Source organism: Chaetura pelagica, unplaced genomic scaffold (assembly GCF_000747805.2).
Source record: "Chaetura pelagica isolate M959 unplaced genomic scaffold, ChaPel_1.0 scaffold124, whole genome shotgun sequence".
In the NCBI taxonomy this organism is placed as follows: Eukaryota; Metazoa; Chordata; class Aves; order Apodiformes; family Apodidae; genus Chaetura; species Chaetura pelagica.
Genome location: NW_009952891.1, coordinates 97,682 through 113,785, shown reverse-complemented (window position 1 = coordinate 113,785; position 16,104 = coordinate 97,682). Strand labels below are relative to the sequence as shown.

General features: G+C 42.0%; 1 protein-coding gene across 1 annotated transcript in view; it reads right to left on the bottom strand.

Annotated features, from left to right (window-relative positions):
* Positions 1–16,104, bottom strand: part of ADCY9 (adenylate cyclase 9) — an 82,296-nt gene that overhangs the window by 30,800 nt on the left and 35,392 nt on the right. Inside the window, exons 2-3 of the mRNA XM_009995478.1 lie at positions 6,235–6,404; positions 819–923 (exon numbers count right to left, since the gene is read on the bottom strand). Coding sequence (XP_009993780.1) covers positions 819–923; positions 6,235–6,404 — 275 coding nt within the window. The remainder of the gene's footprint in view (positions 1–818; positions 924–6,234; positions 6,405–16,104) is intronic.

Below are 16,104 nucleotides of genomic sequence, written 5' to 3'. Positions count from 1 at the left end.
CTTGGAGCAGCCTAGGCTGGTGGGAGGTGTCCCTGCCCATGCAAGGGGGTTGGATCTAGATGATCTTGAAGGTCCCTTCCAACCCAAACCATTCCATGATTCTATCTCTGACCGAGGAAAAGCGTTAAACTTCTTGGAAAATGTACCAACAGGGTGAAGAGCACAGGAATGCAGTCTGCATTCAGGCAGGAGCTTAATATTCAGGAAGGAGTGAGAGGCAACATGCAGAACAGAGAAGCTACGAAGGTCACAAAGAAGACAACAAACAGGCACTGCCTGGTGGTGCGGATGAAGCAGGTAGTTTCAGTGAGAATGCGTGAGCAACATGCAAGAAAAGCAATCCTGGCAGCTGAATATGTAAGATGCTGCATTTGTCTGTCAGAAAAAGGATGTGAAGTGATTAAAGGCTGTGAGTTTCAGCTGTGCACACCAACAGGAATGACTGTCTTACAGCTACAATGCAGAAGACACTGGCAAGACAAAGGTGTGAGTTGTGGCTCAGGGACACCCAGCCAGCTGGTGTAAGGGATGGGGAGGAGTGTGGTAGCATTAGCAGTGCCTCTTTCTTTGGGTAGCCTTAATATAATTTGATAAGCCCAAATTTTAGGTCCTTCTCAGTATCAAACTGGGCCCATAAAATTCCTAATTATCTTGAAAATCTGGGGGGGTGGGGCTCTGCTGAATTTTAAAACACAATCACTCAAAATCAGTTCTGCTGCTTTAGAGCCTGCATAAAGGAACAGCAACTCAAAACTGAGAAAGCAAACTGAAGCAGAGAAATAAGAGAGAAAAAGGGAAGTGATAAATACTTCAATTACCTTTGCAATGTTTTTATGCTCATCCTGACAACCATTTTGGATAGCTCCTTCATCTGTGGTGATATCAGGGTGGGGAGCAAGGGTGGTGCTACACGAAGGGCAAGGCTGCAAAAAGGCCAAAAAAATTTATCCAGGAAGGTTCTGGTGTCCTCATTGTATAATGCAATTTATAATTCTGTCCCCTTGTATACTTGCAGCCTGGTTAAAAGATAAACAAAGCTACAGAAATGGGAAGCAGGGAGCAAAATTTGACTGGAACAGAATGCACCATTTCAAAAATAAATCAGATTTTCTGTTTACTGGAGCTAAATCTAATCCAGGAAAGCTTTAGTAGTGTAAGATCACAGATATTCTGTAATCATGGCATTCTAGCAAAGGACCTCCCCAAGAAGAATGAAACACTGTTTAGTGAGAGAAGTGCAATGTTCTTGTTTAAACACTGCCTGCAAAGGGACCTGAATGGCTTCTGAGAGAAAAGATAACACAAAATGCAGCAAAATTCCAAAAACCACAAAACACCACGATGCATCATGAACTGTACAGGGAAATGGAAAGCAACAAATCTGAAACTAATAATGGGAAATAGTTTTCATGTAGTGCTCCAAGACAGCAGAGTGGAGCTCAGGCTCTCTTACATTGTTTAAGCCAAATAGCCAGCAAATGTCACAGGAAACAAGTAAAACATCAGGACTTGACCTACATGCAGGTGATGCATTTTGGAAGCAACCTAATATGTCACATATCAGCTTTTAATACAACCTGACCCCTTTGAGTTCTAATGTGATCTTATGGGGAATTAACACCATATCTGTGTTTTTCAAGTTCCCCATACTTTTCTCTAGTCCTGGGAGCACAGAGACAGGGTCCTGCATCAGAGGGACCCCTGTGTCTGAGCCCTGTTGGCAATTGCTTTGCTCTGGAGGTGATTTACTGATACCAGGCTTGCCAGAAGTCTACTAACAAGTACAGAGACCAGTCCTAAATTTGGCACAATATACACTAAATGGTGGTGATTCACTGAACATCTTAATACGTTTTCCAACAAGCAACTTGAGCCCTTTGTCCAAAACTCAATGCCCCAAGTCCATTTTATCTGTTTATTTTGGACTCAGGAGGGATTCATTCAAGCCTTTGTAGTCCATCATTCGCCTGCTCCAAGACCACAACAACTTCTGCCTTCAGGTTCACCCCCAATTTCAGAGACCAGTCTTTTCAGAACTGACTTCTCAATCAAACCCCCTTTTCTGTCTCTGGTGTTGCATCTTGAATAATGTGGCATGTTTAATTTTCAGGTTGTTCTGGCATGGCATTTCTCCTAGCCCCACTCCTCCTGTGACTGCTGATCCACCTAATCACTCCAAGGTTTTCAGAGAGACTCTGAGCCTTGTCAGGAGCCACCAGACCATCAGATCTGCTACTCCAGTTTGGGGCACTGAAATTACTGTGAGTTTCCTAACCTGGCATCAGATAAACAAGTTACATCCAGTTCTGAGCCTGTACAGTCTGCACAAATATCAGCACACTTGAAACTATGAAGTTGGTTTTCAAATGGTTTTGTTTAAAAATAATCGGTGACTAAACCACAGAATCATCATAGAATCATAGAATGGTTTGGGTTGGAAGGGACCTTAAAGATCATCCAGTTCCAACCTCCTGCATGGGCAGGGACACTTCCCTCTAGATCAGGCTGCTCATAGTCCCCTCCAACCTGCTTGGGAATGCCTTGGCCATGTCGTGGAAGGCAATATTAGACAATGGGCTAACAAGCCATGGATCTAACCATGGCAGAAGTCTCTTAATGGTTATAAAATCCAAACACCTCTAACAAAAACAAAGAAAATACGCCCTGCTTGATCTTGATAATAAAACCAGCAAGACCACCTCAAACACTCAGCTCCTGGGGTTAAAGCAGAAGGCAAAAATCCCAGAAAAGCAGCCCGACCTTTTGAGCAGAGGCAGAAGTCCATCTGACTTACCCCATGTGCTCAAGTCAACATCATTAACTTCCCTCTCTATTGTAGGCATTCACACCAGCTCAGTGCCTGTCTGACCTCAGCGTGATGAATAATACATTAATGCACTTCCAGCCAGCAACAAGACAAGCAAAAGTGCTTTCTGTTCTCATACCAAGAGATGATTAAAACATTTTTACAATAGCTTATGATTCCCTGTCAAGTCAGGGATGTTATAAAGCATGATAGGGAAAATAAACTGATACCAAAACCGGTTAAGCAAGTTAGTGTTTTCATTCAGAAAAATCAGCTGCTGTTGTAGATTTACTTATAGTTTATAGCCTCTGTCTTCACCATTTTAATTATGTACATGCATTTTATTGATAGCAGCACTGCAAAAAGGCTCAGAATTAAATGAACTGCAGATACACTGGAGAAGAGGAGGAAATACAATCCCTTTCATGGATCAATTACTGTTGCATTCTCCTTCCTGACTTTCCCTAACAGATCCTGTCCATTAGAACACCCATTCAAGCTCAAAATGTGAATGTCATTCTTCACATCCAATATGGCCCCTTACTCCCTTTAAAACAAAAATATTCCAACTTGCCTGGAATTTTGCCCCTCCTACTGAAGTCTCTTTTGCAGAGCTGGAGTAATCTCCTCCTACTCTGACACTGTTTACAGCTTTGTATTTAAAACAGTTGGCATGTAAGACATGATTCTTTTGCAAATTATTGTCTCCAGACCCCACCAACAAGCTGCAAGCTTTTTAAAAGAAAAAAACAAAACACACACAAAACCCCACACTGTAAAAAAGAAACCCACTCCTTTGAAAACAACTGTGGATGTTCTGTGATTAAATTGCACAGTTGTTCTTTGTGGGGATTTTTATGCATATTTATGTATGTATGTGTATATATGTAAATTTTTAAAAACACAGGCCTACTCTAGCATGTCTGGCAAGTTAAATATTCCTTAAAAGCTTGACCCAGCTTTCTTGGTCTGCAACCACTCCAACAACAGAGCACCCAGCAGAGAGAAAGAAGGGTTGTGCACACCTACCCTGGGAAGCTGTGGAGACTGGAATACCTGCACCTGGGAGAAGCAGGCAGGCTTTGCACACCTGTGCTGCAACTACAGTGGCAGAACATGTTTGTAAGCAAGTGCTCAGCATTCCCAGGAGTGCTCCATCTTTGTGCTACAAGCATTCAGACAGGCTTTGTGGCAGGGATTATGTGGATGTCTTAGCAGACTGCTGGGAAAGCTGTCTTTGGGGTCATTCAAAAGTCACTCCAGCATCAGTGTATCTTGGGCAAGGCAGGCACGTAGTTTTCTATGAGTTGTGAGGCTGTACTGGAAATCACTGGCCAGAGCTGCAGTGCTCCTGGTGATGAATAAAAGCTATAAGCATGAACTTGATGCAGCAGCTTTAGCACAACAGTGTATAGGGTATCCAAGAAGGCTGAAACTGAGCTGGTACTTGTCCTGAGATGCTCGTCTGAAGCAGCTTCTTTCAGCTTCTCCTTCACTTACTCAGAAAGCCACATGAACACTTTTGCACCCTGCAGACCATCGTTCAGCATCTACATGGCAATTAACACCCAGCCAAGATGGTCCCAGAACAGAAAAATCAGGAACTGGGCAGTAAAGAAAGCACCAAGGGCCAGCAGCAGGGCTCCACATTGGGTATTGGCTGCTAAGGAGCAGTGGTGCATCTGATTCTACCCTTCTGCAGGGTAGTTGCTCCGTGGTTTAGAGAAAACACCACAGCTGAGCCTTAACAACAGACTTCATTTGGGACTTGAGTCATTAACAGCACGTGCCACAAGTTAATACATAACAAGTGTTATCAAATCCTGGCTGCAGGCAGGACAGTCCTGTAGCTCACTCTGGTGTCCCAGTCCCCAGGTACAGCCTGCTTTGCTGCCTGACAGCAACCTGTCAGCCTCTCAGAACAGCACCTTTAGTTTTACTGCTTCAATCCCTCCTCTCTCTGCTCTGCTCCACAGAGAGGCAGCTCAGTAATGCTGCTCTACTTGGTACATTCTTCCTTGAGAATGTGAAATAGAGGAGCTTCTACCCCTTGCTGTCATAGCTGTACCTCTGCTTGGCCACCCGGTGGGAGCACAGACGTGTTTACTTGTACAGACACCCACCAACTGCTCCAAGGTGAACTTTCCCACCTTATTTGTTAGTTGAAAGACAAGAGAGAGCTGAAATGCTGGTGCCTGAAGGATGCCAAATAAATTCATTCTTACACAGAAGGAATAGAAAAGTATCACCAGCAACTTCGATCCAGTCAAGCCACATACAGGGCACATTTTGAGGAGGGATAAAGATGACTACAGATACCTCCTGCAGTTACACAGTCCTGGCTTGTTCTGTGAGGAGCTCCCTTAACTTTGAACCATATCTTTGGGCCAGCCTTCAGCTGATCTCACATGTGATCCAGGGCTTTTACTCCAAAAGTTAAAACCAGGCACAGAAGCAAGATAAAGGTGCTCAACTCAGGGTCTCCTCATAAAGATGACAAACATACAAACATCTAAAATGGACCAGGATGAAAGTCACCCCATCAACTCAATCCCAAACCTGTGATGGGGAGATCCTCTCAGGACTAAACACACTGAAGTCTACTAACAGTGACCTGCAGATGACCCACCACCCCTGGCTCTGCCACTCATGCCCAACTCAGGCAACCCAGGACAAGGAAAACTCTTGGCACAAATGAAAACAGAGAATAGACATCTGTTGTTTGGGAAATCTGTTCTCTGGGAGATGGAGAGTAACAGCAAAGCTTTGAAGCAATACACATTGTTTCACAGATTTCCTTGTCAAGAGATCTTGTGAGAGGTGTGAACATAACAAGATGGCATCATTTCTCTAAGCTGAATCCATACACATAATTTGAATCAGTTCTAGATACCCGTTTCTAGAGAAAGCAGATAAATCAGTCTCATGGCCTGCTGGAGCAAACCACACAAACAATCCTGTTATCTTTTTGTGGGGATGTCTGTTCCTCATATGGAAAGGTTCCCAGGTACATGATCTGCACGACAGAAGGATGACAGAAACAGGCTGCAGCAGAAGCAGAAACAGGAGTTACAGGAGCTGCTGAAATCACATTCTTTATTCCCCTATAAAAATCAAGACTGTAAAAAAAGCAGCACTGACCTCTCAGACCTGAAATATTAAAAATATTTATTTTAAACCACCCTTAAAAATGTTCACTTTACTTTAGGGATTGCTTGTCAACTGCTGAGGTATTTCACTTGGTAAATTTTTTTGGTCCCTCAAACTGTTTTGTCACTGTCTGTACATACATAAATATACGCATAAATATATACACAAATACACAAAGCAGTGCATAAACAAGCCTGTAAGCTTTCCCCAGCCATACATCTTGCCCTGGTTTGCACAGGCTGAAATCTAGGCTGCTTGGCTTTGAACCAAGAACTCACCTTAGATTTTTCCACATATTTGAGGCTCTTTATGTCACTGATGCTCTCTGCTGATGAGGTTTTCTGCATCCCAGCTCCATCTGTGGGCTCCAAGCCAGGCTGCAAAGCTTGGGAACAGCTGCAGTGGGGCTCCTTCACCTTGTGACCAGAGATCAGATAGGTCTTCAATCCTACAGAAGAAAGAAATTAAGTCAGAGCTGCAGAAAGACAAAAAAGAATACTCCTTTGGGCTTCTCAGCTATGAAACACAGGCACTGTCAAAGTGCTATCAAGGCTTGGGAATACAGCAACAACAACAAAAAAAAGAAAACAACAAACAGCTGCTGGGAACAACCACCAGGAATATAAAGATGCTCTATGTAAAGTGGTGGCAATTAGGATCACCCAACATCTGCTGTCCCAGACTCAAGAGACTCCTTTAACACACAGCAACAGCCAGCACTGACACATCCTTCCTTTATTCCATTTTCACTCACGTACTCCTGAAAAATAAGAGCTAAGACCTCATGTATTCACTTCCAAGTTGTCATCTGAGCTCTCACATTAACTCTTTCCTTCTGGAAAAGATCTACAGCCTGTTTTCCACTGATAATCTGTGTTAATATTCTGCTTCTGAAAAAGCAGCACGTATTTCTCCACTGGCAGTCTCCATTTGGCAGAGATGTCATGAAGATTGCTTAATGCTGCTAGCACAGTGAGCAAGGAAATGGCATTTAAGTGCTAGCAGTTCTGAGGGGTTTTCAGAGTTAGTTTTAAAAGAACAAAATCAATCTTTCTCGCACGTACACCCACACACACTCTCTGCAACTGTTGTATGAATTGAAGCATAATTGGAAAGCAGATCCAACACTAAAGGCCAGGCTGGCAAATACCACGTTGTATCAAGCTGAGCTGTATCAAAAAACCTGTTCAAAGAGTAAAAGGTCTGAATTTTGTTTAAAGTATCATTTATTTTCCTTCCTTGAAACTTTGCATTATGATGCACAAAAAGCAAGAAGGAGCTACCAATCACACTGCTTGCTGAATTCAAATGAGTTAATTTTATTGCCACTCTATGGGAAATATCCCACTCAGCACAGAAGGGCACTGATGAGCTCCCAAAAAGCATGGAGGTCATCAGCTCACAGAACTGGAACAGGCTCATTATTTTGTGGTACCAGAGATCTCTCAGTGTCCAAGATGCCCCTGGCACGGCTGCTGGTTTTATTTGGGTGAGCTGGGCATTGTCCCCCTCCCTGTTTCTGATACTTGCCAGGCAGCTGCAGACAGACACATGACTGTCACAGCCATCGACTGCACTCCATTGCCTCCATCCACAGGATGAAGGCTGGAAATTTGTCAAGTTGCAGCCCTTGAAGAGGGCAGGTTTCTGTTCCTCCTCACAATAAGGTCATTCTCTCATAACCATCTTTACAGACAGAAAAATCATATTCTATAAAACTTCTTTTCATCTGTAACATGTAACACAGACAGTACTTTGTAGCCTTTCCAATAAAAATAACTAGGACACACTAACAGCAATTCTGCAGTTCCTCTGTTTATTCCACTAATAACTTAAGCTCCTGAACACTTCTACAACCAACACAGAAACCTGCATCCACACTGACTGTTTCAACTTCAGGCTCAGAAGCTGCTGGGAAAGATCCAGTGCTCCTACCCAGAGCTCTGAATTCCCACTCGCCTGTTGGAGATGTTAGGCTATAGCCAAACCTTTATTTTTATATTGTTCATTGCTTGGATTTTATTTGGCATGGATGTTTAATACAACCCTGAGCTGCTGCTGGCTTCCAGATGTAGGGCTGTCTCTAAAACTTATACTGATGGGGCTGTCATTTAAGGAATTCACCAGAACCAACTTACACTTACATGTCTACTGTGTCAAAGCTAAAGCATTAACCTTACTACTCCTATTTTTAAAAGCCATCTTAAAGCAACAGGATTATTTTAACACTTGTTATTCCTCTATTTTTTTCTAAACAAACATTTTCTTTGGTTTTTGTATTTCTGAAAAGGCACATTTCCTACCTTACCGTGCTGTGGGGCATAATTATTTCATCAATCTGATGCATATAGTAAAGTTATCTCCAATTTGAGCTCCACACCAAGGAAAAAGGAAATAGATTATGGTATGTCAGTAATGGAAAACAACTTTGGGGAAGCAGAATCCACCCTTGCCCCAACCTGAAACCACTGTCCACACATTTTGCATCACACCCACCTTGTCCTCCAGGGTTTAAAGTCAGCTAAAATGGCTGGTTAAATCTCTTTATTATGTCCTTGTGCTCCCCAGCCCTGCCAGGTCCAATGAACAAGGAGTGTTAATCCAACTGGGTAATCTGAAATGGGACAAAGGAAAGCCAATATCCCATGGAATGACTGCCCATGTTTAGTGAGAAGTCAGCAGGGTCAGAGGCTCAGGAGAGCAAATAAGAAAAAAAAAAAGGTGATTTTTGGAAAGTTTTACAAAATTAGGAGCCATAACAACCTTCCATCTTCACAGAAACTTTCTAGCATTGCCTACCTAACACTTTGTTTGCTCTTAAATCCTTCTGATGATAGGAAAACTCAATCTGCTTCATAAAGCAACTCCTACGTTCAGTCTGCAACACTTCAGTACTAAAAAAGGGTTAATTCAGTAGAACTGTATTGATGGAACTAAAATATATTATCTGAGAACAGTATTCTTCCTCCTTCTACACCTCCAGGGAATTAGTACAACCAACACTGTCATTTTCCATACAAACACTGTGTGGATTGAAAAACTTACCACCATGCAGCATGTTTAAAATAATTAGGTAATGCAAAAATATTAAATGAATAAGCCAACAAGGGAGGAGCTGCTGTTTTATGTGAAAACCAGCAAACACAGAGCAATTTTTGGTGCGTGTTGCTGCGCAACGATCAAACTCAAGACGTGGCAACGAAGAAAGTGCTGCAAGATGCTTGTGCTGTCATTTATAAAGACAACACTCACCCTGTCTTCCCCTCCCTGCCATCTTCAATCTTATACTCACTTCCTTCTCCCAAATTTCTCCCAAATAAATGCTGAAAAATACTACAACCTCAGCACACCAGTACTCTGGCAGGCTTTACCCTGCAGCATGTTTCTGTTTTTTCCAGAGATCGCTCTTGGAAGCAAGGATGGAGAACGGGCTGCAACAACCCACCCCACAACACACTGATTTAATTTATACAGTATTTTGTGCCCTGGGGAAAAAAAATGAGCTACAACATTTATCTTTGAGCCATTTCCTCCACTCATCTTCAAGTCCTGAAGCTCTGTAAGTTTTATAAGGACTAGCAGCTCCTGCACGCAGAGCCAAAACGCTCATTTCACAAATTCACCCATTCTGAACATTGACATTTAAGTGTCTGTAAAGTGTATTTTTGACAAAATAGTTAACAGATGAGATCTCCACACAGCTACAGTGGGTTTATTAGTTCTGCCAAGGCTGAATTTTAGAAGCATTAGCAAACTTTAGTACTTGCCTCCTTTCTTCAATTAGCTTTTCTTCTTATCAGTGGCATTTCTCTGAACTTACAAAAGCAGAAAGCCATCCCAAACACCAAAAAAAACCCAACTCCTAATAACAATTTAAAAAAACCCATATGGATGTACTCACACACATTATTTTCTCTATGCACAAAAATAAACAAAAGTATAAATAAGCCTGTGCATAAACATCCTGGTTCAACCTGGTTTCAGCAGCATGAGAAAACCCGGTCGCTGCAGAGCGAGCAGGCTCAGGGGGCAGGCAGGGACAGGCAGAGCCTGGGGCTCCCTCCCTGCCTGCCACTGGGTTATACTGGGTTAGACTAGGCCAGGCTGGAGCAATGCTGCTGTCCTCAAGTGTTTGCAGAGGAAAAACTGTCTCAGGTAATTAGTGGGAAGTCACTTGCTGGGAAGGAGCAGGGAAAGGAAAAGATGTTCTGGTCCTTCAAGTCATTAATTGATTTTCTTTCTTTCTGCTCATTCATCCTCATGACTTTAGGACAGAAGTTGCTGCTCTGACAGTCTAATGTGATTTTTACATAAGCAAAGTGCATCCCTCCATGCCTCTTTTAAAGATGGGATGTCTTCTCCTACAGGAGATCTCAAGAGATGAAGGATTAGAACAAATACTGCTAAGGAATTCCTCGGTAAGATAAGAGTCAACTTTCCATTTCTGATGCTCCACCTGTATGGAATTGAAACTTTTAGCTCTCTGTTGAGAGCAAACTTTCTCTGGCAAACTGTCATACTTCTCATGTCTATCTAATGAACTCCAAATGCTTTTGAAACCCTTTGCAGCATTGATTCTAAGAGACACCAAAAAACAATGGCAACGTTTCAGTCATGGTCTTACTGATTCATTTAAGAACAAAACAATCTCACTCTTACTATTTATTCCTGTTCCTCCCTCCATGAATCACTTCACCTTTTTAGTTGCAGTACAGGGAAATGCATGGAACTAACAGGTGACCTTCCTTTCTAGGCTAAGACCAGTAACATCCCTTGTCTCGAGGTGATAAAATCCAAACTGTTAATTATGTCCCTTTAACCAAATAGCTTTATATTAACAATTCTCCGTCATTATTTATCTTGCCATCATTTCCTTTAGCATCTACACACTTTTATCACACTTCTTTCCAAATAATTCAAGTATACATTTACAGCAGTAACTGAGCTCTGTTTTCCCTACCTTCTACTTCTGCTGTAATTTCCCTCACAAATTAGGATTTGCATGAAAACGGTTTCATTGTGAGAACCACGGTGACTGTCACTCCCACGTGAGGGCAAGAATTACTTTCCAGCTACAAAGTAATTTTAATCAGCTGTTGCAGTCTGCCGTGAACAATGTCAGCTATTTTCTTTAGATAATATCTCATTTTATCTAATTTTGATGTAAGGAACTATTAGTGGTATGGCAAACTCATAAAAAAAAAGCTTTTCAGTCCAGGACTAGCTTTAACTTCTTTCTAAACTGATGGGTGGTAACTCATTTTTGGGTTATGCTTCTCTGCAATCAATCAGCTCTTGCTTTCTCTTTTTAGAAACACAATAAAAAGTTTTCTCCATGCCTTTTAAAGACATCATCTTTGCACTCTGCCAAAGATCTGGGAGTGAAAATACTGGTATTCAGCCACTGCCATTCCAGGGAAAGGAAACGGAGATCTACATTTAGGTTTCCTCGTGTAATAAAATATGTTACTATACAATTTGATTAGAGACTGACTTGCTCTGGAAAATAAATTACTAACTTCAATTTCAGGAATGTAATGTGACAGGCAAATAATAGTAGAAAAAGTGACCAGCAATTTATTTACTTCTAACTGCAGTCTCTTTTTGACATCTCTCAACTTTTCCATGCCAGTTTTTCTCCCCTTGTCAAAGTTTAAATACTTTCTCAGGTACTAACCTAGCCTAACATTTATGCAAGAAATAATATAGTGTATACCAAAAAGTGTGCAACTTTAAATGTAAATAAGTCATTACTTGACTTGTAATTCCTTTTTCCTACTTTGCAATCTTAAAGACTGTTACACTTAAATAACTACAAAGAGATTTTCTCCTTGAAGCTTCTAATAATTAAACATGTTGCATATGCAGAAGTGGAGAGAAAAGGAAAAGCTCAGAGGAACATCCCTACCTAAATACAAACTGGATAATCAAAGGGGTTGTGACATCCCTGCAAAACCTCTCTCAGTCTCTAGAAGTGTCACAGCTGTAAGAGTGGAAATGCTCTAGGAGTTATTTTACATCCCAACTCAATGAAGTCACTCTGAAGCTCAACTTTAGGCTCTCGGTTTTCAGAAATGAGAAGCACGTGTGAAGACTATAGGTACATTTTTCATTTGAAGGAAGCAACTGCATTGTAACTAGGCTGGCTGGAGAGAAAGTTGCAGTCAAGCATATCAGTGACTGGGGGAAAAAATAGAATAAAAATAGTTAATCCATTTCTGCCTGAAGCTCTGAAGAAGCTCAGAGCTGTGGGATGGTGCCATTCCAGAGCCAACAACTGCCTGCCCATCTTGGGCAGAGCTTCCAGCCAGACCCTTCCAGCTCCCCCCAAGGCATCACGCCCAGGATGTGGAGTTATTAGCTTCATCTTTCAACTGCAAGAGGAGCAGCATTTCCAGCAAGTCCACAAGCTGCTCCAAGGGTGGAAACATTTCCTAGGCCCGGCTGCCAGGCCTGAGGGGCCAGGCCAAACAGCGTGTACCTGATCTCCTGATGAAATACAGCAGTGTGCTTCAACAGCATCTGAGAGAGGGTTCTCCCTCACCCCTGGGGAGAAAAGAAGGCTACTTCACTGGATATTTTGTCTTTAAGCTTAATCTTTCCCTCAGCTGCAAGGCTTGAACAGCCCCTGCCCCACACAGACCCACGGGGCGCTGCCTGCGCTCAGCTCTCACTACAAACACACGGTTCCCTCGCTTTTCATTTCCAGACCTTCGCCTTTTTCACCCAGATTAACTACACCAGATTTTCAGAGAGGAGCAGAACACATTTCCTTACCCTGATGCTTACTTTATTCTGTTAGATACTTCTCCTTCAGGCACAGTCTCTCTCTTGCCATCCCAGCCCAACAGGCCGCATCCCTCCCTCAGCACAGGGGGTAACGCCACAGGGGCTTCAACAAACATTTCAATACTATTAAATAAAACCTAACACACACACACACACCTCCCCTCCAAATTACAACACTCATCCTTCCTAAAAACAGTGGTGGAAGTGCCAAGAAACTCAAGACATGACGTATCCTGTCAGTCTGGTAAATGGCTATGTAGAATGTGGCTTAAAATTTTTCACAAGGTTTTTTCCTAAAAAAAAGCCCTAAAAATACTCTTCAGAATCGTCCTGCTGTAGTTCTGGATTTCAGGGTTTTTTTTTCTCCAGGTATTTCAGCAATTTAGCTGGAAACCAAAAGCACATCAGTCTCTTCTATATCAACAGGCATCTTCTGTCACTCACGCTTCAAGGTGACATTGGATGACTTTTCAAAAAATGAAAAGTCATTTTCTCCACACCTGCAAAGCTACATTTCTGAGGAAGCCAGTCCCACCCTCTAACCCATAGAAACCACTTCCAGCTCAGTGCAAAGAAAAGCACGTAACCCCAAACGCCTGGATCCTAACAAACCGGCCCACCTGGAAACGCACTTCAAAATGTATGGAGCAACATTTCCTGTGGCTAAAATTAGAAGGGGAATTTATGAGCCAACTTGTTATCTTAGGTCTCTGGAAAGCAGAAACAATGATAATAAGCAGCAGAACTTTCTAGACTGAAAACACAAAAGAAATTCCCAAAAAACAAAAGCCCACACCTATCTCTGAGATCTCCAAAGCTGAATTGCAAAGAGCCAGAGAAACCAGAGGCATCTTCTGTATTATGGAAAACCACTGTTTTTCTTATGCCTCTTTTGTTTAGCAAAATGCTTGGGTTTTGATCAGCCAACAGACAACAGTGGGCTTAGAAAATACTGATCAACAACATATGTGCAACTTTGGCATTCAACATCTGCCAGTTTTAAGGGGGGAATCCTGTACCCAAAATCCACAATCTACATCTACAGCTGAACTGCAGAAATAAAGTTGAAGGCTGTTGGTCTATGCCCCTCCTATCCCTTTTACCATCTTCTCACCTGTGTGGGATTTAAAATGAGTAACAACAAAAGCCAAACAAAAACAAGAGGAAGAGAAAGGTCTAGGCAAATCTAGCACACACATGCAGCTCAAATACAAAGGTCTTGCTACCACTGTTGGGTCAGGGATATATTTACATTTGCATTTTGAACCCTACTGGGAAAATAAGAGATGGGCTGATGAGTGAGACTGATCCTTATCTTGGGGTTTACACCTGCCCATATTTATGTTCTACCTGACAGGCTCTGTCAGTGCACATGTGCCAGCGACCATGGCCTGAAAGCAAAAGGCAGATGAGCCCATTCCCTGGAACAACTGAGTTTGGAACTCCTTTTTCACCCAATATAGCTCACAGCTTGACACCTTAATAGGAAAGAAAATCAGGTGTGAGTCAAAAGGCAAGCCTGGGATCTTTTGGTCTTGCCAGGGGAAATAGTGCATTCCACAAGGGAAGCTTCAAGCCCAGCAAACTAGTGATGTGCTGCAGATAAAAAGCTTATCTCTGTCCTAAGGATTCCTCACAACACCTAAGAGATAAATGATGTCCCTACATTTAAAGCAAAATGAGGGCCTAATTCCAAGATAGGATATTTGAGATTAACTGGTAAAGATACCATCTGGCTTTCACTCACAATCTTCACTCCTCCTGTGAAGTCTCCTGCAGTCTTGGTCTCAGTAATACCTTTATGAAAGCAAATGCCACAATGCAATTACATGTGTGCAAAAGCATCTGCTATTATCTTATTTGCATTATTTTTCACATGGATTATCCCTTTGCCCTCTGTGTTAATTTTAACACTTGAGAAGAAATAAGCACAATGAGAGAAAATAAAAATTTTAAGCAATGTAAAACTGAGCAAGAGCCAACTGAGCACACAGGGCCTGGCTTTTCCAGGGGCTTCTTCCAATCTTCAAAAATTGTAATATCCCTGCCACAAAATACCTTTTCTGAAAATATACCTGAAGAACTACATCTATCCATCTTTTAAACACCTCCAGGGATGGTGATTCAACCACCTCCCTGGGTCTCTGTCCTAAGGATTCCTCACAACACCTAAGAGATAAATGATGTCCCTACATTTAAAGCAAAATGAGGGCCTAATTCCAAGATAGGATATTTGAGATTAACTGGTAAAGATACCATCTGGCTTTCACTCACAATCTTCACTCCTCCTGTGAAGTCTCCTGCAGTCTTGGTCTCAGTAATACCTTTATGAAAGCAAATGCCACAATGCAATTACATGTGTGCAAAAGCATCTGCTATTATCTTATTTGCATTATTTTTCACATGGATTATCCCTTTGCCCTCTGTGTTAATTTTAACACTTGAGAAGAAATAAGCACAATGAGAGAAAATAAAAATTTTAAGCAATGTAAAACTGAGCAAGAGCCAACTGAGCACACAGGGCCTGGCTTTTCCAGGGGCTTCTTCCAATCTTCAAAAATTGTAATATCCCTGCCACAAAATACCTTTTCTGAAAATATACCTGAAGAACTACATCTATCCATCTTTTAAACACCTCCAGGGATGGTGATTCAACCACCTCCCTGGGCAGCCTGTGCCAGTGTTGAATTAGCCTTTTGGTGCAGAAGTTTCTCCTAATATCCAGTCTAAACCTCCCCTGGCACAACTTGAGGCCATTTCTACCTAGTAAAGTCTTTTTAAGACATTAAAGGGAGACATTTTCTTCCAGTTTCTCATTTAAGATGCAACTGTGCTTGGGTTTTTTTCCCCCCTTCATAATTGACAAGCAAGTTCCTCCAAGTTAAAAAATAGCTATGGTAATAACCAACCTTAACTTCTGCCCAGCCCTCCATTTTATAAACTCAGGACCACATATCAAGATCCAGCAGCTTCTTTGCAATGGAATTCCATTAAATTACTGCCAGTGGCCAGGCCATGACAGCTTGATAAACAGCAAGATGATGGAGGAAGCCTTTGGGAGTAGCTTCCCATACAGCCTCTTAATCCACGCTTTCCATCAGGCATCCGTCAACGTTACCCTGGTGAATTTGCACACGTGGGAAGTTCTGACATTCCAGATCACTCAAAGACTGCAACAATCCTTTGGGGATATGTAGCATACACTTCTCAAACTTCCTTTTCTTATATAAAAAAAGTGTTTCCAACTTAAAACTACATTTTACTGTGGGAGGGAAAGAAGTGATCAGAAAACTGTGCGGGGGAGATGTCCAAGGCAAGGACTTCAAAGGAGCTCTTTTAACAGCAGCATTATACAACAG